Source organism: Salmo salar, chromosome ssa07 (assembly GCF_905237065.1).
Source record: "Salmo salar chromosome ssa07, Ssal_v3.1, whole genome shotgun sequence".
NCBI classification, from domain to species: Eukaryota; Metazoa; Chordata; class Actinopteri; order Salmoniformes; family Salmonidae; genus Salmo; species Salmo salar.
The window spans coordinates 8514387-8538139 of NC_059448.1; the positions used below are offsets into that span (position 1 = coordinate 8514387).

General features: G+C 47.5%; 1 protein-coding gene across 1 annotated transcript in view; it reads left to right on the forward strand.

Moving 5' to 3' along the window:
- The window catches only part of arap2 (ArfGAP with RhoGAP domain, ankyrin repeat and PH domain 2), a 187971-nt gene that overhangs the window by 42437 nt on the left and 121781 nt on the right, over positions 1 to 23753 (forward strand). Inside the window, exon 8 of the mRNA XM_045721480.1 lies at positions 3103 to 3281. Within this exon, the coding sequence (XP_045577436.1) occupies positions 3103 to 3281 (179 nt within the window). The remainder of the gene's footprint in view (positions 1 to 3102; positions 3282 to 23753) is intronic.

Genomic DNA, 23753 nt, shown 5'->3' on the forward strand with positions numbered 1-23753 from the left:
CCTGGCACCCAACTACCATGCTGTCCCCTGGCACCCAACTACCATGCTGTCCCCTGGCACCCAACTACCATGCTGTCCCCCTGGCACCCAACTACCATGCTGTCTCCCTGGCACCCAACTACAATCCTGTCCCCCTGGCACCCAACTACCATGCTGTCCCCTGGCACCCAACTACCATGCTGTCCCCCTGGCACCCAACTACCATGCTGTCCCCTGGCACCCAACTACCATCCTGTCCCACTGGCACCCAACTACCATGCTGTCCCCCTGGCACCCAACAACCATGCTGTCCCCCTGGCACCCAACTACTATGCCGTCCCCTGGCACCCAACTACCATGCCGTCCCCCTGGCACCCAACTACAATGCTGTCCCCCTGGCACCCAACTACCATGCTGTCCCCTGGCACCCAACTACCATGCTGTCCCCCTGGCACCCAACTACCATGCTGTCTCCCTGGCACCCAACTACCATCCTGTCCCCCTGGCACCCAACTACCATCCCGTCCCCCTGGTACCCAACTACCATCCTGTCTCCCTGGCACCCAACCACCATCCCGTCTCCCTGGCACCCAACTACCATCCCGTCCCCCTGGCACCCAACTACCGTCCCGTCCCCCTGGTACCCAACTACCATCCCTGGCACCCAACTACCATCCCGTCCCCCTGGCACCCAACTACCATCCCGTCCCCCTGGCACCCAACTACCATCCCGTCCCCTGGCACCCAACTACCATCCCGTCCCCTGGCACCCAACTACCATGCCGTCCCCCTGGCACCCAACTACCATGCTGTCCCCTGGCACCCAACTACCATGCTGTCCCCCTGGCACCCAACTACCATCCCGTCCCCTGGCACCCAACTACCGTCCCGTCCCCCTGGTACCCAACTACCATCGCCCCTGGCACCCAACTACCATCCCGTCCCCTGGCACCCAACTACCATCCCGTCCCCCTGGCACCCAACTACCATCCCGTCCCCTGGCACACAACTACCATCCCGTCCCCCTGGCACCCAACTACCATGCTGTCCCCTGGCACCCAACTACCATGCCGTCCCCTGGCACCCAACTACCATCCCGTCCTCCTGGCACCCAACTACAATCCCGTCCCCTGGCACCCAACTACCATCCTGTCCCCCTGGCACCCAACTACCATGCCGTCCCCCTGGCACCCAACTACCATGCCGTCCCCCTGGCACCCAACTACCATCCTGTCCCCTGGCACCCAACTACCATCCCGTCCCCCTGGCACCCAACTACCATCCCGTCTCCCTGGCACCCAACTACAATCCTGTCTCCCTGGCACCCAACTACCATCCTGTCCCCCTGGCACCCAACTACCATGCTGTCCCCCTGGCACCCAACTACCATGCTGTCCCCCTGGCACCCAACTACCATGCTGTCCCCCTGGCACCCAACTACCATGCTGTCCCCCTGGCACCCAACTACCATGCTGTCCCCCTGGCACCCAACAACCATGCTGTCCCCCTGGCACCCAACTACCATGCTGTCCCCTGGCACCCAACTACCATGCTGTCCCCTGGCACACAACTACCATGCTGTCCCCCTGGCACCCAACTACCATGCTGTCCCCCTGGCACCCAACTACCATGCTGTCCCCCTGGCACCCAACTACCATCCCGTCCCCCTGGTACCCAACTACCATCCTGTCTCCCTGGCACCCAACCACCATCCCGTCTCCCTGGCACCCAACTACCATCCCGTCCCCCTGGCACCCAACTACCGTCCCGTCCCCTGGTACCCAACTACCATCCCCTGGCACCCAACTACCATCCCGTCCCCCTGGCACCCAACTACCATCCCGTCCCCCTGGCACCCAACTACCATCCCGTCCCCTGGCACCCAACTACCATTCCGTCCCCCTGGCACCCAACTACCATTCTGTCCCCCTGGCACCCAACTACCATTCTGTCCCCCTGGCACCCAACTACCATTCTGTCCCCCTGGCACCCAACTACCATGCTGTCCCCCTGGCACCCAACTACCATCCTGTCCCCCTGGCACCCAACTACCATGCTGCTCCCCCTGGCACCCAACTACCATCCCGTCCCCCTGGCACCCAACTACTAGTTAGGTATGAACACCCCCAGACGATCAGACTGATTTCAAAAGGAGGCTCAGGTAAATGCATGATACAAAATATATGTGGAAGTATTTCCATGAAGTAAACACACACACATTGATTTATTAGACATACTGTGATGATTTAAAAAATACAATTTAAATGACCACATGCAACCTTTAAAGGTCTTTGAGTTAGTTAGTTTGGCTGCACTGGGGGTCTGTTTTGTGAGGTGGTAGTATTTTTCTGAAGAACCACAACAGAAATGTTGCTGGTAGGAACTATGGAAAGTTGTCTCAGCTGTTGTCTCAGCACCCCAAGTGATGTACTGTTTCTTAGGCTCTTTGTTTTGAATAAAGTTAATAGCCCTTTCTCTCCCTCCTCTCTTTTTTCTCTCGTTCCTCTCTTTCCTCCTGTCTTCTGTCCCTCGTGTGCTCTCTATCAGAGCAGTTGCCAGGTGTTGTGGACATGCACAAGCCTAGGTGTGTGTAAGTGTGTAGTTCTCCAAAGGCCCCTTTAAATATGCCACTAGAAAGAGAGAGAGAGAGAGAGAGAGAGAGAGAGGCAGAGAGAGAGAGGCAGAGAGAGAGAGGCAGAGAGAGAGAGGCAGAGAGAGAGAGAGAGGCAGAGAGAGAGAGAGAGGCAGAGAGAGAGAGAGAGAGAGGCAGAGAGAGAGAGAGAGAGGCAGAGAGAGAGAGAGAGAGAGAGAGAGGCAGAGAGAGAGAGAGAGAGGCAGAGAGAGAGAGAGAGAGGCAGAGAGAGAGAGAGAGAGAGGCAGAGAGAGAGAGAGAGAGAGAGAGAGAGAGAGAGAGAGAGAGGCAGAGAGAGAGAGAGAGAGAGAGAGAGAGAGAGAGAGGGAGAGAAGATTTTCAATAGAGTGAACATGGTACTAACTGTATTGTCTATCTCACCACCTGTGGGGGTTTCTTTCGGTGGAATCAGTTTTTTTTAACGTATTGTGCTATTATTCTAATATGTTGTTCTTCCTCTCCTTCACCCACCCACCCACCCACCCACACAGGGGAGCGTCAGGAGTGGATGGAGGCTCTTCAAACGGCCATACGCTCCCCTGCCTCCATTTCCCAGAAGCCCCAGAAGTGTGGCACCAACAAACATGGCAGCATGGAGCTGAGAGGGTACAAAGGCAAAGTGTACGTCTCCCTGACGGGGACCAGATTCAAACTCTGCAAATCAGAACAGGTACATACGGCTTCTCATCCCACTGGGGCGTCTGTCTTTATGCTGTTTCTTTCCCACACTGCAGGCAGCGTATTGCATTATTTCTCCTAGGTTGCATATTGCAAAATGTGATTTGAATAAGGAGGAGAGCTTTTGCATCCTGTGTAGCTGGGTACCATATTCCTTGTCCCGGAATCTTTGGCACAAACTGTCTTTGAACCCTGGACGTCGGTGTCTTTGAACCCTGGACGTCGGTGTCTTTGAACCCTGGACGTCGGTGTCTTTGAACCCTGGACGTCGGTGTCTTTGAACCCTGGACGTCGGTGTCTTTGAACCCTGGACGTCGGTGTCTTTGAACCCTGGATGTTGGTGTCTTTCTGGTTCATGTCAATAGATGTAAATGGAGCATTTCCAGACCAAACCCAACAAGACACTTCTTTTACTCCACCCGCTCCATGACAGAACACTATGAGATAGATCTAGTGATACTGTGGAAGAACTCATGCTACCCTCTCACCCGTCTCCACCCCGCCCCTCTCTCCCTTCCGTCTCCACCCCGTCCCTCTCTCCCTTCCGTCTCCACCCCGTCCCTCTCTCCCTTCCGTCTCCACCCCATCCCTCTCTCCTTTCCGTCCCCACCCCGTCCCTCTCTCCCTTCCGTCTCCACCCCGTCCCTCTCTCCCTTCCGTCTCCACCTCGCCCCTCTCTCCCTTCCGTCTCCACCCCGTCCCTCTCTCCCTTCCGTCTCCACCTCGTCCCTCTCTCACTTCCGTCTCCACCTCGTCCCTCTCTCCCTTCCGTCTCCACCCCGTCCCTCTCTCCCTTCCGTCTCCACCCCGTCCCTCTCTCCCTTCCGTCTCCACCCCGCCCCTCTCTCCTTCCGTCTCCACCCGCCCCTCTCTCCCTTCCGTCTCCACCCGCCCCTCTCTCCCTTCCGTCTCCACCCCGTCCCTCTCTCCCTTCCGTCTCCACCCGCCCCTCTCTCCCTTCCGTCTCCACCCGCCCCTCTCTCCCTTCCGTCTCCACCCCGCCCCTCTCTCCCTTCCGTCTCCACCCCGTCCCTCTCTCCTTCCGTCTCACCCCGTCCCTCTCTCCTTCCGTCCTCACCCCGTCCCTCTCTCCTTCCGTCTCCACCCCGTCCCCTCTCTCCTTCCGTCTCCACCCCGTCCCTCTCTCCTTCCGTCTCACCCCGCCCCTCTCTCCCTTCCGTCTCCACCGCCCCTCTCTCCCTTCCGTCTCCACCCCGCCCCTCTCTCCCTTCCGTCTCCACCCCGCCCTCTCTCCCTTCCGTCTCCACCCCGCCCCTCTCTCCCTTCCGTCTCCACCCCGCCCTCTCTCCTTCTGTCTCCACCTCGTCCCTCTCTCCCTTCCGTCTCCACCTCGTCCCTCTCTCCCTTCCGTCTCCACCTCGTCCCTCTCTCCTTCCGTCTCCACCTCGTCCCTCTCTCCCTTCCGTCTCCACCCCGTCCCTCTCTCCTTCCGTCTCCACCCTGCCTCTCTCACCTCGTCTCCACCCCGTCCCTCTCTCCCTTCCATCTCCACCCCGTCCCTCTCTCCCTTCCATCTCCACCCTGCCCCTCTCTCCCTTCCGTCTCCACCATGCCTCTCTCCCTTCCGTCTCCAACCTGCCTCTCTCCCTTCCGTCTCCACCCCGTCCCTCTCTCTCTTCCGTCTCCACCCCGTCCCTCTCTCCCTTCCGTCTCCACCCCGTCCCTCTCTCCCATCCGTCTCCACCCCGTCCCTCTCTCCCTTCCGTCTCCACCTCGTCCCTCTCCCCTTCCGTCTCCACCTCGTCCCTCTCTCCCTTCCGTCTCCACCTCGTCCCTCTCTCCCTTCCGTCTCCACCCTGCCTCTCTCACCTCGTCTCCACCCCGTCCCTCTCTCCCTTCCGTCTCCAACCTGCCTCTCTCACCTCGTCTCCACCTCGTCCCTCTCTCCCTTCCGTCTCCACCCCGCCCCTCTCTTCCTTCCGTCTCCACCCCGCCCCTCTCTCCCTTCCGTCTCCACCCCGCCCCTCTCTCCCTTCCGTCTCCACCCCGCCCCTCTCTCCCTTCCGTCTCCACCCCGTCCCTCTCTCCCTTCCGTCTCACCCCGCCCCTCTCTCCCTTCCGTCTCCACCCCGCCCCTCTCTCCCTTCCGTCTCCACCCGCCCCTCTCTCCTTCCGTCTCCACCCGTCCCTCTCTCCCTTCCGTCTCCACCCGTCCCTCTCTCCCTTCCGTCCTCACCCCGTCCCTCTCTCCTTCCGTCTCCACCCCGTCCCTCTCTCCCTTCCGTCTCCACCCCGTCCCTCTCTCCCTTCCGTCTCCACCCGCCCCTCTCTCCCTTCCGTCTCCACCCCGCCCCTCTCTCCCTTCCGTCTCCACCCGCCCCTCTCTCCCTTCCGTCTCCACCCCGTCCCTCTCTCCCGTCCGTCTCCACCCCGCCCCTCTCTCCCTTCCGTCTCCACCCGCCCCTCTCTCCTTCCGTCTCCACCCCGCCCCTCTCTCCTTCCGTCTCCACCCCACCCCTCTCTCCCTTCTGTCTCCACCTCGTCCCTCTCTCCCTTCCGTCTCCACCTCGTCCCTCTCTCCCTTCCGTCTCCACCTCGTCCCTCTCTCCCTTCCGTCTCCACCTCGTCCCTCTCTCCCTTCCGTCTCCACCTCGTCCCTCTCTCCCTTCCGTCTCCACCCCGTCCCTCTCTCCCTTCCGTCTCCACCCTGCCTCTCTCACCTCGTCTCCACCCCGTCCCTCTCTCCCTTCCATCTCCACCCCGTCCCTCTCTCCCTTCCATCTCCACCCTGCCCCTCTCTCCCTTCCGTCTCCACCATGCCTCTCTCCCTTCCATCTCCAACCTGCCTCTCTCCCTTCCGTCTCCACCCCGTCCCTCTCTCTCTTCCGTCTCCACCCCGTCCCTCTCTCCCTTCCGTCTCCACCCCGTCCCTCTCTCCTTCCGTCTCCACCCGTCCCTCTCTCCCTTCCGTCTCCACCTCGTCCCTCTCCCCTTCCGTCTCCACCTCGTCCCTCTCTCCCTTCCGTCTCCACCTCGTCCCTCTCTCCCTTCCGTCTCCACCCTGCCTCTCTCACCTCGTCTCCACCCCGTCCCTCTCTCCCTTCCGTCTCCAACCTGCCTCTCTCACCTCGTCTCCACCTCGTCCCTCTCTCCCTTCCGTCTCCACCCCGCCCCTCTCTTCCTTCCGTCTCCACCCCGCCCCTCTCTCCTTCCGTCTCCACCCCGCCCCTCTCTCCCTTCCGTCTCCACCCGCCCCTCTCTCCCTTCCGTCTCCACCCCGCCCCTCTCTCCTTCCGTCTCCACCCCACCCCTCTCTCCCTTCCGTCTCCACCCCGCCCCTCTCTCCTTCCGTCTCCACCCGCCCCTCTCTCCTTCTGTCTCCACCCCGTCCCTCTCTCCCTTCCGTCTCCATCCTGCCTCTCTCACCTCGTCTCCACCCCGTCCCTCTCTCCTTTCCGTCTCCACCCCGTCCCTCTCTCCCTTCCATCTCCACCTCGCCCCTCTCTCCTTTCCGTCCCCACCCCACCCCCCTTTCCCTTCCGTCCCGACCCCACACTTCCATCTCCACCTTGCCCCTCTCTCCCTTCCGTCCTCTCTCATTCCCTTTCTCTCATTATTTCCTTCATTAGCGTAAACAAACATCTTTGTCCTAATTCTCTATGGGTATCGTTCTGTGTCAGCATGTTTCCGTGAAGGAGAGAGAGGGAAAGTAGAAGGGTGAAAATTGGAATTAATTGTATTTTTCTTTGCTTAAACGCTAAATTCCAAGCGTGGCAAATGCACCAACACAGCGTTAGCTATTCCGAGAGGGAGGGAGAGAGGGACAGGGGGAGAGAGAGTGGGATGAAGGGAGAGATGTAGAAAGAGAGGTAGCTGATGGAGTGAATGTTTAAGCCTATGGGTGAAAGAGTAAGAAACAGGGAGTGGCTTGAGATCGGGAGAGATGCATTTTTGGGCTAGGCGTCCCGTTAGTGGGACAACGTCCGGTGAAACTGGAGGGCGCGCAATTCAAATAAATAATCATAAAAATTATGGATATTAAACATTTAGAAACATACAAGTGTCTTATATTGGTTAGAAGTTTAAATTCTTGTTAATCTAACTGCACTATCCGATTTACAGTAGCCATTACAGCGAAAGCATGCCATGCGATTGTTTGAGGACGGCGCCCCACATCAAAATATTTTTCCACTGGTACAGGTTTCACAAATTCACAAATAGAAATTAAATATTCGCTTACTTTTTGAAAATCTTCCTCTGACTTGTCATCCAAAGGGTCCCAGCTACAACATGTAGTGTCGTTTTGTTAGATAAAATCCATCTTTATATCCCAAAAAGTCAGTTTAGGTGCCATCGATTTGAGTGATCCACTCGTTCAACATGCTAAGAAAGGAATCCGAAAATCTACCCCTAAACTGTGTTTCAACAAGTCAAAATACGTTTCTATTTACTCCTCAGATACCCTAAAATCTAATTAAACTATAATATTTCTTACGGATAGAAATATGTTCAATAGGAAACCGATTTTAGCAGGTGTGTACTGTCATCATAGCGTGCTCAATTTCCCTAGACTGTGTCCCTGTACTAAAACTCATATTTCTTATTCGTTTTGGAAGAAACAAGCCTGAAACCTTGAACATAGACTGCTGACACCCTGTGGAAGCCATAGGAATTGCATCCTGGGAGCTAGAATTCAGTATGCCCCTATACTTTCTATTGTAAGAACATGGGCTCTCCAAAAAAATCATATTCTGTTTGGTTTTTCATTGGATTTTCTCCTACCTTATCTATTGTGTTATGCTCTCTTACATTATTTGAACATTTCTACAAACTTCAAAGTGTTTTATTTCCAATGGTACAAATTATATGCATAATCAGGGCCTGAGCAACAGGCAGTTTTTACATTGGGCACGTCATTCAGGCGGAAATTGAGAAAAAAGGGGCCTAGCCCTAAGAAGTTTTAAAAGGAGAGGGTGAGAGTGTATTATGTAGCCATGTTCATGTTCACTGGAGTGGAGAACTTCATCTAACATGATGAACGAGCTGTTGAGAACGTCCCCCACACCTCATTTCTCATGGATTGTAAACTGTGTGATGGAAGTGTCCTCTAAGGTCATTTTAAGCACTGTGTTTCCCAAGGTAAAGCAGGTCAAAACAGACACAGACAAACACTGTAGTGTGTAGCCCTACCACATCCATCTATCCCTCTCTACTACTCATGTCTACTTAGCCCTACCACATCCATCTCTCCCTCTCTACTACTCATGTCTACTCAGCCCTACCACATCCATCTCTCCCTCTCTACTACTCATGTCTACTTAGCCCTACCACATCCATCTCTCCCTCTCTACTACTCATGTCTACTTAGCCCTACCACATCCATCCATCTCTCTCCCTCTCTACTACTCATGTCTACTTAGCCCTACCACATCCATCTCTCTCCCTCTCTACTACTCATGTCTACTCAGCCCTACCACACCCATCTCTCTCCCTCTCTACTACTCATGTCTACTCAGCCCTACCACATCCATCTCTCCCTCTCTACTACTCATGTCTACTCAGCCCTACCACATCCATCTCTCCCTCTCTACTAGTCATGTCTGCTTGGTGCTAGCCTCATCTGAGTCTCATGGACAGCATGTGCTATACGATGCTCATCACTACAAGGTCGTTTCATCTCTTACCTAGACCTAGGGGGTGGCGATGTGTGCAGGCTTTTGTTCTATCCCAGAGCAAACACCTGATTCAGTTAGTCTAAGCAATGAATGCTTACAACCTTGATTGTCCAAATCAGTTGTGTTAGTGCAGTGTGGCCCTCCAGAACCCCAAGTGCAGAAGTTTGGCCTAGGCTAGGGGGCCTAACATAGGGGACTGAAATTGATGCTAGTGGTTTTACACAGTGTAACATTGTACTGTTTAACTGACCTTGATTGCAATAGGTGAGGTTGGGCTTCTTAGTAGGAAATGAATGTCTGTCAAATCTTTTGCCATTTAAAAAACTGTATTTAATAGTGTACTGGTCTCCCACTAGTGTGATTGGTAAGGTTAACATGGGTCATAGATAAGGATATTAGACCAAACCTTTAGAGTGTTAAACTACTGTATTGAATGGTGTACCTAGGATGATTCCTCAGACTGGTTGGTGCATAAGTCTCCCTGTCCGGGTTGTAAGTATGCTGGTTATTGAAATATGTGTAATCTGGGGCCTGGAGGGAAGCAGGTTTAATTCATCGTTAGCTTCATTAGATCTACTTTCTGTTTCCTTTCTCACACACCGCCAGGAACTATAGGTCACTGCATCCCATGGTGGTCAGGCAGCTGCTAGAATCACTCTGAATTCATCTCTATTTTTACCTTGCTCTTTCAATTTCACTTTCATTCTCTGTCTTTATCGCTCCCTCTCTCTTTTGCATTCTTACTTCCTTTCTTTCTTTTTCTTTTTTTTTCTCTCTCTCTCTGTCTCACGTCTCTCTCTCCCATCTCGCCCTCGCACTCTCTCTCCCATCTCTCTCTCTCTCTCTCTCTCTCTCTCTCTCTCTCCCTCCCATCTTTCTCTCTCCCTCTCTCTTTCTCCCATCTCTCTTTCTCACTCCCATCTCGATCTCTCTCTCCCATTCTCTCTCTTTCTCTCTCTCTCTTTCTCTCTCTCTCTCTCTCTCTCTCCCTCCCATCTTTCTCTCTCCCTCTCTTTCTCCCATCTCTCTCTTTCTCACTCCCATCCCGATCTCTCCCTCCCATTCTCTCTCTTTCTCTCTCCCTCTCTCTCTCTCTCACTCTCTCTCTCTCTCACATCTCGCTCTCTCTCTCCCATCGCTCTCTCTCTCTTTCCCATCAGCTCCCTTCTCTCTCTTGTCTCTTTCTCTCTCCCATCTCTCTCTCTCACATCACTCTCTCTCCCATCTCTCCCTCTCTCTCTTTCTCTCTCCCTCTCCAATCTCTATCTCTCTCTTCCCATCTCTCTCTCCCTCTTTCTCTCTCCCATCTCTTTCTCTCTCCCATCTCTCTCTCTCATCTCACTTTCTCTCTCCCTCTCTCTCTTTCTCTCTCTCTCCCATCTCTCTCCATCTTTCTATTGATCCACTTGTAGTTTGTTTTTACAAACTTTTACAAACTTTTCTCTCGCTTTCTTTCCCTCCTTCTTAAGTGGTTAGAACAATAGCTTTTATCCCGGGGAGTGTTCTGTGGCTTACCCAGCATGCTTTGAGAAGGGCCGAAGTGACTTCATCGAAATGGAAGTTAAGGTGAATTGCTCTGCTGGCTGTTGACATTAAGTCGTTCTCAGTGGACACTGACGTGGAGGCATCGAAGAGGTAGAAGGTTAAAGGTTGTTGTTTTGTTTTTTATTACAGATAATAGGAGTTGGTATTGTAATGTGGTATGTTTGATGATATAGATTTAATGTTGTAGAGTTCACCGGTTATGGGGTTGAAGTTACTGTGCCTTCAGAAAATATTCACACCCCTTGACTTTTTCAAAAATAAATTGTGTTACATTGTGAATTTAATATCGATTACATTTAGATGTATTTTGTCACTGGCCTACACCCCATAATGTTTTTCGAAATATTGACAAATTAATGAAAAAAGGAAAGCTGAAAATGTCTTGAGTCAATATGTATTCAACCCCTTTGTTACGGCAAGCCTAAATAAGTTCAGGAGTAAACATTTTATTAACAAGCAATTTAAGTAGAAGCAGACATTGAATATCCCTTTGAGCATGGTTATTAATTACACTTTGGATGGTGTATCAAGACACCCAGTCACTACAAAGATACAGGCGTCCTTCCTAACTAAGTTGCTGGGAAAGGAAGGAAACCACTCAGGGATTTCACCATGAGGCCAATGGTGACTTTAAAACAGTTACAGAGTTTAATGGCTGTGATAGGAGAAAACTGAGGATGGATCAACAACATTGTAGTTACTCCACAATACTTAGCTAAATGACGGAGTGAAAAGGAAGACTGTACAGAATACAAATATTCCAAAACATGCATCCTGTTTGCTACGAGGCACTCAAGTAAAATTGCAAATAATGTGGCAAAGCAATTCATCTTTTGTCCTGAATGTAAAGTGTTATGTTTGGGGCAAATCCAATACAACACATTACTGAGTCCTACTCTCCATATATTCACTCATAGTGGTGGCTGCATCATGTTATGGGTATGCTTGTCATCGTTAAGGACTGGGGAGAGAGGAGCAAGAGAAGTGAAGCACAGGCAAAATCCTCAAGAAAAAAAAATGTGGTTCAGTCTGCTTTTCCACCGGACTCTGGGAGTTGAATTCACCTAAAACAGATCTACGCTGGAGTTGCTTACCAAGAAGACAGTGAATGTTCCCTGAGTGGCCCAGTTACTGTTTTGACTTGAACACCTTCTCACAGGGGTGGGAAGATGTACTGCATGAGCAGTAACCGAAAAACAACTGGCATTTGGGAAGTTTGAGGTGAGGGAGAAAGTGTGATGAAACAAGTATTAGCATTGTTAAGTATCTCGCTAGCTGGACGAATTCTCCGTTAGCTAGCCAGAGAAATGTTGAGCAACATTAGCCAACATAACTGATCAAATACTTGAGTTTATGGTGTGAAAATTAGCTGGCTAATAAAGTCAGACAGCTAACGTTAGCTAGCTAACATTACAACAACAGATGAGCTAACTTTACTAACCTTACCAATTCGCTATAGTATTAACTGGTAACGCGTTAGGTGCTTTCTGGACCCTGGCAGTCTGTGTGAAATGTTAACTAGCTAACAAACTAACTACTATCTATGAACTAATGTTTTCCCTCTACAGTATGTGGTTTAATTTTCAGAATGAGAGAATTAGGTGGAAATGAGGCGTTGCTTGTTAAACAAGTGGATTCAGGGATGAAGTGGAGCTGGGCCTGGCTTAAGCTGGATGCCACTATAGAGGTGAAAGGACCACCACACACTTTCCCTCTTTCTCACTTCTTCAATACAGTGGATAAAAGGGGTATGCCAGGTGTACTCTCTGCCTGAAAGAGATCAATTATGCCAACAAAGGGTATCATGCTCTGCTGGCACATTATAGAACAGATGTCCACAGGCAGTAAGTGTACATAATGTGCAGTGTAGCCCAAAGATATTGTTTTGGTTGTGTTGAACTTGACAGTAACACGTGTGTGTGTGTGTGTGTGTGTGTGTGTGTGTGTGTGTGTGTGTGTGTGTGTGTGTGTGTGTGTGTGTGTGTGTGTGTGTGTGTGTGTGTGTGTGTGTGTGTGAGTGAGGGGGGATTATTATAATTGTTTTACTCAGTGAAGGCTCTTTTTGCACCCATATAGCCTTGTGCACTTGATCGATGTCTACTGTAGTGGCCACTATAATAGAGCAACAATAGATTGCCTGTGTTTCATTCTATTTCTACTAAAGATATTTTTCCCCAAGTTAAATATTTAGATGTGTGTGTGTGTGTGTGGTCACGAGCGTTCTGTTATAAAGGCTGTCATGGTAACTGTACTATTAATGTATTGTTTTTTTCTCAACTTGAGTGTCATTTGCAGTAAAGTCTAGGCAACAAATAACATTGGATTGCTTTTGAATTTTTTTTTAGCTGTGAGTTCGGTTCACATGAACCACTTTTTATTTTACACACAGACTGATCATGTAGATCATATTCTTTGTTGTTTAATTAGTTAAACCTGCATTTCCCCCTAGCAGGGATTTATTTTACATGTTTCAGTGCAACAAAGAAAGTGTCACCTTTTTGGGCACTCAGCAGTTTGCATCCCTGTATTGTGTATAAACAGGTGAGCAATTGGAATTCAGACTAACACAACAAAATGTGGAATAAGTCAAAGGGTATGAATACTTTCTGAAGGCTCTGTATATAAGGGAGAGGGTGTGAGTGAAATGGGCGGAGAAGAAGATAGGGGAGGGGGAGAGGGTGAGATGGACAGTTGTGTTAGTAAACCATCATGTTGTGTTAGTAAACCATCATGTGGTATTAGTAAACCATCATGTTGTATTGGTAAACCATCATGTTGTGTTAGTAAACCATCATGTGGTATTAGTAAACCATCATGTTGTATTGGTAAACCATCATGTTGTGTTAGTAAACCATCATGTGGTATTAGTAAACCATCATGTTGTATTGGTAAACCATCATGTTGTGTTAGTAAACCATCATGTGGTATTAGTAAACCATCATGTTGTATTGGTAAACCATCATGTTGTGTTAGTAAACCATCATGTTGTATTAGTAAACCATCATGTTGTATTAGTAAACCATCATGTTGTGTTAGTAAACCATCATGTTGTATTAGTAAACCATCATGTTGTGTAAGTTAATCATCATGTTGTATTAGTAAACCATCATGTTGTATTGGTAAACCATCATGTTGTATTGGTAAACCATCATGTTGTATTGGTAAACCATCATGTTGTATTGGTAAACCATCATGTTGTGTTGGTAAACCATCATGTTGTGTTTGTAAACCATCATGTTGTATTAGTAAACCATCATGTTGTGTATATGAGTTGGTTGTGTAAAAGACATTGGTGCCAAAATCTAATCTTTGTCAAAATATTAGGTGTTGTGCAGGTAACACACACATCCCCATTTTAGGAAAAGGGAGGATTCAACTTCATATTCATGGTTTACCCAATAGGAGTTTTACATTTTTACATGAAGCGGGTAAAGTTGGTCATCATTTTACAAGCCCAGTTGCACGGCTGGGAGGAGAAGCCTTATTTCCAAAAGTTCTTAGTGGTCAAAACCATTCATTTTTGTGACAGGGGTGTCATCAAAGCTGTGTTGCATTCATTATGTCATAGACAATTTTTTAAGATACCAGCTCTCCCTACAAGCCACATAATTGCCCCGCCCGGTTTTCTCTCTAACCCTAACCCTCTCTCTGCATCATCATTGCACCGCCCGGTGCTCTCTCTAACCCTAACCCTCTCTCTGCATCATCATTGCGCCGCCCGGTGCTCTCTATAATCCTCTCTCTGCATCAGCATTGGACCACCTGGTGCTCTCTCTAACCCTTTCTGTGCATCATCATTGCTCCGCCCGGTGCTCTCTCTAACCCTAACCTTACTCCTCTCTCTGGATCATCATTGCACCACCCGGTGCTCTCTCTAACCCTAACCCTTTCTCTGCATCATCATTGCTCTGCCCGGTGCTCTCTCTAACCCTAACCCTCTCTCTGCATCATCATTGCACTGCCCGGTGCTCTCTCTAACCCTAACCCTATCTCTGCATCATCATTGCACCACCCAGTGCTCTCTCTAACCATAACCCTCTCTCTGCATCATCATTGCACCGCCCAGTGCTCTCTCTAACCCTAACCCTACTCCTCTCTCTGAATCATCATTGCACTGCTCGGTGCTCTCTCTAACCCTACTCCTCTCTCTGCATCATCATTGCACCGTTTGGTGCTCTCTCTAACCCTAACCCTTTCTCTGCATCATCATTGCTCTGCCCGATGCTCTCTCTAACCCTCTCTCCCCATCATCATTACACCGCCCGGTGCTCTCTCTAACCCTAACCCTCTCTCTGAATCATCATTGTACCGCCCGGTGCTCTCTCTAACCCTAACCTTTTCTTGCATCATCATTGCTCCGCCCGGTGATCTCTCTAACCCTCTATCTGCATCATCATTGCACCGCCCGGTGCTCTCTCTAACCCTACTCCTCTATCTGCATCATTATTGCACCGCCCGGTGCTCTCTCTAACCCTACTCCTCTATCTGCATCATCATTGCAGCGCCTGGTGATCTCGCTAACCCTAACCCTAACCCTACTCCTCTCTCTGACTCATCATTGCACCGCCGGTGCTCTCTCTAACCCTACTCCTCTATCTGCATCATCATTGCACCGCCCGGTGCTCTATCTAACCCTAACCCTAACTCTTCTCCTCTCTCTGCATTATCATTGCCCCGCGGCTCTCTGTAATTGAGAGAGTCATTTTTATCTCTAATGCCAGAATGTTCCTTCACCTCCCTCCACCCCTTCTTCCACCCCTCCCTCCATCCCTAGTGATTTAATTGGACAGGGCAGGAGGCCACAGCACATACTGGCAAGGTAACTAGCAGCCGGGCCGGATCCTAACAGCCATATCTGTAATTGGCTGTTGAGAGGGATGAGGGCCATTAGATGGGCGACACACACACACACACACACATACACACAATGACGCAGACACGTACAGTATAGGCACGCAGAACCAATCACAAACCGCTACGAAGACACATATACTGTACACACACATACACACAATGACGCAGACACGTACAGTATAGGCACGCAGAACCAATCACAAACAGCTACGAAGACAGACACACACACACACACACACACACACACACACACACACACACACACACACACACACACACACACACACACACACACACACACACACACACACACACACACACACACACTGTCCTCGTTTGCAACTCTGTAAATTATCCATGAGGGCAATTGACCACTCTTCAGATGAAGTTGCCCAGGTACTTTGTAGCAGAGTTCAATGTAGCACTACAATGGGGAAGAGAGAGATGGAGGGAGAGAGTGGCTGCATTCACAGCTCAATGCACACTGTGGTAAATGGAACGTAGGACCTTGAGTAAGGCATACTTCCATCACCCGTCATCCAGTCAGATCACTCAGATTATTTAAGAACTGTGTTGTTGCGATAGTGGCTTTGGTTTCTCTCTCGCTTCTTCTGGTCTTCATAACTACTGACATGTCTAAATACTCCCTCTCTCAATTCAATTCAATTTAAGGGAAACTTATGTTTACATTGCCAAAGCAAGTTAAATAAGATAATAAACAAAAGTGAAATAAGCAATCAAAATAAACCGTAAACATTACACTTCCAAAAGAATAAAGACGTTTCAAATGTCATATTATGTGTATATACAGTGTTGTAATGTTGTGAAAATAGTTAATGTACGAAAGGGAAAATAAGTAAACATAAAAATAGGTTGTATTTACAATGGTGTTTTTCACTGGTTGCCCTTTTCTTGTGGCAACAGGTTACAAATCTTGCTGTCTGGTATTTCACCCAATAAATATGGGAGTTGATACAAGTTGTTTTTTAATTCTTTGTGGGTCTGTGTAATCTGAGGGAAATATGTGTCATGCATTGGGCAGGAGGTTAGGAAGTGCAGCTCAGTTTCCACCTCATATTGTGGGCAGTGTGCACATAGCCTGTCTTCTCTTGAGAGCCAGGTCTGTTTATGGTGGCCTTTCTCAATAGCAAGGCTATGCTCACTGAGTCTGTACATAGTCAAAGCTTTCCTTAAGTTTGGGTCAGTCACAGTGTTCAGGTATTCTGCCACTGTGTACTCTCTGTTGAGGGCCAAATAGCATTCTAGTTTGGTCAGTTTTTTTGTTAATTACTTGACACATTGGAAATAATTATCTTTTTGTTTTCTCATGATTTGGTTGGGTCTAATTGTGTTGCTGTCCTGAGGCTCTGTGGGGTGTGTTTGTGTTTGTGAACCGAGCCCCAGGACCAGCTTGCTTAGGGGACTCTTCTGCAGGTTCATCTCTCTGTAGGTGATGGCTTTGTTATGCAGGGTTTGGGAATCACTTCCTTTTAGGTGGTTGTAGAATTTAACGTCTCTTTTCTGGATTTTGATAATTAGCCTAATTCTGCTCTGCATGCATTATTTAGTGTTTTACGTTGTACACTGAGGATATTTTTCAATTTCTCAATTTGGTGTTTGTCCCATTTTGTGAATTCTTGGTTAGTGAGCAGACCCCAGACCTCACAACCATAAGGTGCAATGAGTTCTGTGACTGATTCAAGTATTTTTAGCCAGATCCTAATTGGTATGTTGAATTTTATGTTCCTTTTGATGGCATAGAAGGCCCTTCTTCCTTGACTCTCAGATTGTTCACAGCTTTGTGGAAGTTACCTGTGGCGCTGATGTTTAGGCCAAGGTATGTATAGTTTTTTTTGTGTGCTCTAGGGCAACGGTGTCTAGATGGAATTTGTATTTGTGGTCCGGGCGACTGGACCTTTTTTGGAGCACCATTATTTTGGTCTTACTGAGATTTACTGTCAGGGCCCAGGTCTGGCAGAAGATCTAAGTGCTGCTGTAGGCCCTCCTTGGTTGGTGACAGAATCATCAGATCATCAGCAAACAGTAGACATTTGACTTCAGATTCTAGTAGGGTGAGGCCAGGTGCTGCAGACTGTTCTAGTGCCCTCGCCAATTCGTTGATATATATGTTGAAGAGGGTGGGGCTTAAGCTGCATTCCTGTCACACCCCACGGCCCTGTGGGAAGAAATGTGTGTGTTTTTTGCCTATTTTAGCCGCACGGTTGTTGTTTGTGTACATGGATTTTAACATATCATATGTTTTTCCCCCAACACCACTTTCCCAACACCACTTTTGCTTTTTTGAAATCAACAAAGCATGACAAGACTTTGCCATTGTTTTGGTTTGTTTGTTTGTCAGTCAATTAGGGTGTGCAGGGTGAATACGTGGTCTGTCGTACGATAATTTCATAAAAAGCATGTACGAGTCTGCTGTTAATGATAATGCAGAGTATTTTCTGAAGGTTGCTGTTGACGCATATCCCACAGTAGTTTTTGGGGTCAAATTTGTCTCCACTTTTGTGGATTGGGGTGATCAGTCCTTGGTTCCAAATATTGGGGAAGATGCCAGCGCGGAGGATGATGTTAAAGAGTTTTAGTATAGCCAATTGGAATTTGTTGTCTGTATATTTAATCATTTCATTCAGGATACCATCAACACCACAGGCCTTTTTGGGTTGGAGGGTTTTTATTTTGTCCAGTAGTTCATTCAATGTAATTGGATAATCCAGTGTGTTCTGGTAGTCTTTAATAGTTGATTCTAAGATTTGTATTTGATCATGTATATGTTTTTGCTGTTTGTTCTTTGTTATAGAGCCAAAAAGATTGGAGAAGGGGTCTATCCATACGTCTCCATTTTGGATAGATAATTCCTCAGGTTGTTGTTTGTTTTGAGTTTTCCCATTTTCTGAGAAGTGGTTAGCGTCTATGGATTCTTCAATTACATTGAGCTGATTGCTGACGTGCTGTTCCTTCTTTTTCCGTAGTGTATTTCTGTATTGTTTTAGTGATTCACCATAGTGATGGCGTAGACTCAGATTTTTCGGGTCTCTATTTTTTTGATTGGACATGTTTCTCATTTTCTTTCTTGGATTTTTGGATTCTTCATCAAACCATTTGTCATTGTTGTTCATTTTCTTTGGTTTTCTATTTGAGATATTTTGATTTCATAGGGAGGCTGAGAGGTCAAATATACTGTTAAGATTTTCTACTGCCAAGTTTGCACCTTCACTATTACAGTGCAACAATTTGTCCAGGAAATTGTCTAAAAGGGATTGAATTTGTTGTTGCCTAATTGTTTTTTGGTAGATTTCCAAACTACATTTTTTCCATCTATAGCATTTCTTAATATTAGTTCCTTTGGCTTTGATGCCTCATGATTGAGTATTGCTCTGTTCAAGTAGACTGTAATTATGCTGTGGTCTGATAGGGGTGTCAGTGGGCTGACTGTGAACACTCTGAGAGACTCTGGGTTGATGTCAGTGATAAAGTAGTCTCTCTCTCTCTGTCTCTGTCTCCCTTTCTCTCTTTCCAAACTCTTGCTCTCTCTCTCTCTCTCTCTCTCTCTCTCTCTCTCTCTCTTTGTCTCTCTGTGTATCTCTATACTCATATATATATATATATATATATATATATATATATATATATATATATATATATCTCCTCATGTCTCACAACTGTCTAATTACACAGCATTATTCCGAGAGGCCTTTCTCCCTCTCTCGTTTCCTCTCTCCCTCTCATTCGGGAAAAGTGCCTAATCAACAAAGATGGTGTCAATTAATTTCCCCTCTTTTTTTTGTGGTAATGAGAGTAAACTGTGTCTGTGGTGATGAACTGTTCTTATGATAACAGGCCAGGTTGACATCGTTTTATGTTTGGTGCCACTGCAGCGGTTTTCAATTCGCTGTTATGATGTATTGGGGAGGGGCATTTTTATTCTCCTTCCATGTCTCTCTGTCTTCCTGTCTCTTCTTTCTCTGTTCCTCCCTCGTCTCTCTCTCTCTCACCATCTTCCTGTCTTTTCTCTCTCTATCTTCCTCCCTCTTCTTTCTCTGTTCCTCCCTCTTCTTTCTCTGTTCCTCCCTCTTCTTTCTCTGTTCCTCCCTCTTCTTTCTCTGTTCCTCCCTCTTCTTTCTCTGTTCCTCCCTCTTCTTTCTCTGTTCCTCCCTCTTCTTTCTCTGTTCCTCCCTCTTCTTTCTCTGTTCCTCCCCCTTCTTTCTCTGTTCCTCCCTCTCCTCTCTCTATCTTCCTCCCTCTTCTCTCTCTGTCTTCCTCTCTGTTCTTTCTCTGTTCCTCCCTCTTCGCTCTGTCTTCCTCTCGCTTTCTCTCAATATTACTCTCTCCTCTCTCTCTCTATCTTCCCTCTTCTCTCTCTGTCTTCCTCTTCTTCTCTCTCTATCTTCCCTCTCTCTCTCTCTCTCTCTCTCTCTCTCTCTCTCTCTCTCTCTCTCTCTCTCTCTCTCTCTCTACCTCTCTTCATCTTCCTCTCTCTTCTCTCTCTGTCTTCCTCTCTCTTCTCTCTGTCTTCCTCTCTCTTCTCTCCGTCTTCCTCTCTCTTCTCACCCTGTCTTCCTCTCTCTTCTCACCCTGTCTTCCTCTCTCTTCTCTCCCTGTCTTCCTCTCTCTTCTCTCCCTTTTTTCTTTCTCTCTGTCTTCCTCTCTCTTCTCTCCGTCTTCCTCTCTCTTCTCACCCTGTCTTCCTCTCTCTTCTCACCCTGTCTTCCTCTCTCTTCTCACCCTGTCTTCCTCTCTCTTCTCTCCCTGTCTTCCTCCCTCTTCTCTCCCTGTCTTCCTCTCTCTTCTCTCTCTGTCTTCCTCCCTCTTCTCTCTCTGTATTCCTCCCTCTTCTCTCTCTGTTCTCCTCCCTCTTCCTCTCTCGTCTCTCTCTGTCTTCCTCCCTCTTCCTCTCTCTTCTCTCTCTGTCTTCCTCCCTCTTCTCTCTGTCTTCCTCTCTCGCTATGTCTTTCTCCCTCTTCTCTCTCTCCTTTCTATCTTCCTACTTTCCTCTCTCTCATTCTCTCATCTGTTCCTCTCCCTCTCTGTCTGAGGGCGATGAGAAAGCTGCTCCTCAGCCCTTTTGAGTGCAGGAGAAGGAGGAGACAGCCTGCGTTAGTTTAGCATCCCACTCTGCTACTACTGGCTGGCGGACAGACACACACAGACACACACACACACACGAGAGGAAAAGGGCATGGTTATTTTTTTAAATGAATTGTATCTTATCTTTTCTCTTTCAGCCACCTCTTCAGTCTCCTATTCTCACACATTTTACTATGTCATTCTCATGTATCTCTGTGCAAAGGCCCCTGGGAAATAGGGCATGGGGGTAGACTTTAATCTATGTGGCCTGTACTATGTTCGTTTATTAGACCAAATGACACTCGTAGGAGAGGCCCGATTTAGTTCTAATGAGATGAGATTCATATCCATTATGATGTTCTATTCTACCTGGAGAAAGGGCTGAGTGGAGGGGCTGAGAGGAGGGTCCCTATCTAGGGTCCCTTGCGGCTATGTGCTTATTATAAAACAAGCTCCTCCTCCCGCAGGTACATTTATGCATCAATAGTCTAATTTAGGTCTTTATTCAATCCGTATGGGGGAAATTCAGCGTTACAGCGTGATTTAACCCTTGTGTTGTCTTAAGGGTAAAAAATGACCCGCCACTATGTTTAACAGCAGAGAAAACCCCCTAAATTATATTTGTTTTACTTGAAATTTGATTACTTTTCCTAGAGTGACCCCAACATTAGAAAAAGTGAAACATCGTCTTTATTCATATTTCCATGAAAGCTGTACACCACCAGGGTACAAAGACTGTCTTATGGCCATTTTTCACCCGGCAGTTAAAACCTCTCTGGGACATGTGGGACGCTAGCGTCCCACCCGCGGTACACACTATCAACAGCCAGTGAAATAGCAGGGCGGCAAATTCAAAACAACAAAAATCTCATGATTCAAATTTCTCAAACATACAAGTATTATACACCATTTAAAGATAAGAGTCTCCTTAATCCAACCACAGTGTCCGATTTCGAAAAGGCTTTACGGCGAAAGCATAACATTAGATTATGTTAGGACAGCGCCTAAACGAAAAACCACACAGCTATTTTCCAAGCAAGGACAGGCGTCACAAAAACCAGAAATACAGCTAAAATGAATCACTAACCTTTGATGATCTTCATCAGATGACACTCCCATGTTACACATGTATGTTTTGTTAGATAAAGTTCATATTTATATCCATAAACCACATTTTACATTGGCGCGTGATGATCAGAAAATGTATTCCCTCCAAAACATCCGGTGAATGAGCACATCAATTTACAAAAATACTCATCATAAACGTTGATAAAATTTACAACAGTTATTGAAAGAATTATAGATACACTTCTCCTTAATGCAACCGCTGTGTCAGATTTTTAAATAGCTTTATGGCGAAAGCACATTTTTCAATATTCTGAGTACAGAGCTCAGCCATCAAAGCAAGCTATACAGTTACCCACCACGTTCTGGAGTCAACTAAACTCAGAATTAGTATTATAAATCTTCACTTACCTTTGCTGATCTTCTTCGGAATGCACTCCCAGGACTCCCACTTCCACAAGAAATGTTTGTTTTGTTCGATAAACTCCATATTTATGTCCAAATACCTCAGTTTTGTTCACGCGTTCAGATCACTAATCCAAAGGCATAACGCGCGAGCGCAAAACCAGAGACGAAAAGTCAAATAGTTCCATTACCGTTCGTAGAAACATGTCAAACAATGTTTACAATCAATCCTTAGGGTCTTTTTAACATAAATCTTCGATAATATTCCAACCGGACAATAGCATAGTCATTACAGAGTCAAAAGAAGGAGCGGCGCACCTGCGTGCTCGCGCAGTAAACAACTCACTGGTCCCAGGCAGTCCACTGATTGACTGGGCTCTTATTCTCTGCCCAGTTACAGTAGAAGCATAAAACAAGGTTCTAAAGACGGTTGACATCTAGTGGAAGCCTTAGGAAGTGCAAAATGACCCCACAGACACTGTAGTTTGAATAGGGATTTGATAGAAAAACTACAAGCCACTACCTGGTTGGATTTTTTCTCAGGTTTTTGCCTGCCATATGAGTTCTGTTATACTCACAGACATCATTCAAACAGTTTTAGAAACTTCAGAGTGTTTTCTATCAAAATCTACTAATATGCATATCCTACCTTCTGGGCCCGAGTAGCAGGCATTTTTATTTGGGCACGTTATTCATCTGAATTTCTGAATACTGCCCCCTGTCACCAAGAAGTTAAAATTATTTACAAACCACACACACACACACACACACACACACACACACACACACACACACACACACACACACACACACACACACACACACACACACACACACACACAATGAGAAATTGAGATTATGTGTGCTACTGATTTGAACTCAGCCAGAAGACAAGGGGGAGAGAGGTCTTCTCATCAAAGTTTGCCTTCACCCCCACCACCACTCTAGCTTCTTACCTCCCAAAGAGGAACAAGAATTTGATCCTCCTGAGCACACTGCACAAAATGGCTGAGATCAGTCATCGTGAAGACTGGAAGCCAGCCATCACCCTGGACTACAACCACAACAAAGGAGGCGTAGACAACCTGGACAAGGTGATTGGAACTTACAGCTGCAGGAGGATGACTTTCCACTGGCCATCTTCCAAAACATAATTGATGTGTCCTCATACAATGCCTTTGTGATATGGAACAAGATCAACCTTACCTGGATGCCTGATAAACGGAACAAGATGAGGGTGTTCCTGGAGCAGCTGGGAAAGGCACTTGTAACCCCATACATTCAAAGAATGGAGCACCTCCCCCACACAGCAGCCTCTGCAGCACTTGTGAAAGCTGTTCAGGGCTGAATCTTGTCCTGTTCCACCTGAGGCTGTAGCTGGGGCAGGCAAGAGGAGGAGATGCCAATTCTGCCCCCCAAAGAAGGACTGTAAAACAAATACAATGTGCTGCATATGTGAGAAATAGATCTGCAAAGTCCATGCACACGCACTTGCATGCTGTCCTACGTGCTAATTATAGTTGATTGATTTAATTTATGTTCTTCACGATTTTGTTTTGTATCTTATTTTATTCTTATTTATTGTTGTTGTTTATACACCTTGTGTGTGGGGGCAATGGTTAAAAAAATGGGAGAAGACTAGTATTTTGTAGTTGAATTCCTCATTGTACAGTATATAATAATATAGCACTATGTTGCCAAAAAAGTTCAAGACTGTTATTGTTCCCCTTCAATAAAATGCATTCAAAACTACTTTCTGCACATTTCTGCTACTTTCTTAGGCTATACAAGTACTATATCTTGCTATAAAAAAAAATGTGTTTACACTTATGCAGTACCTTTAGCCACAATAACAACAATAATAATAATAATAATAATAA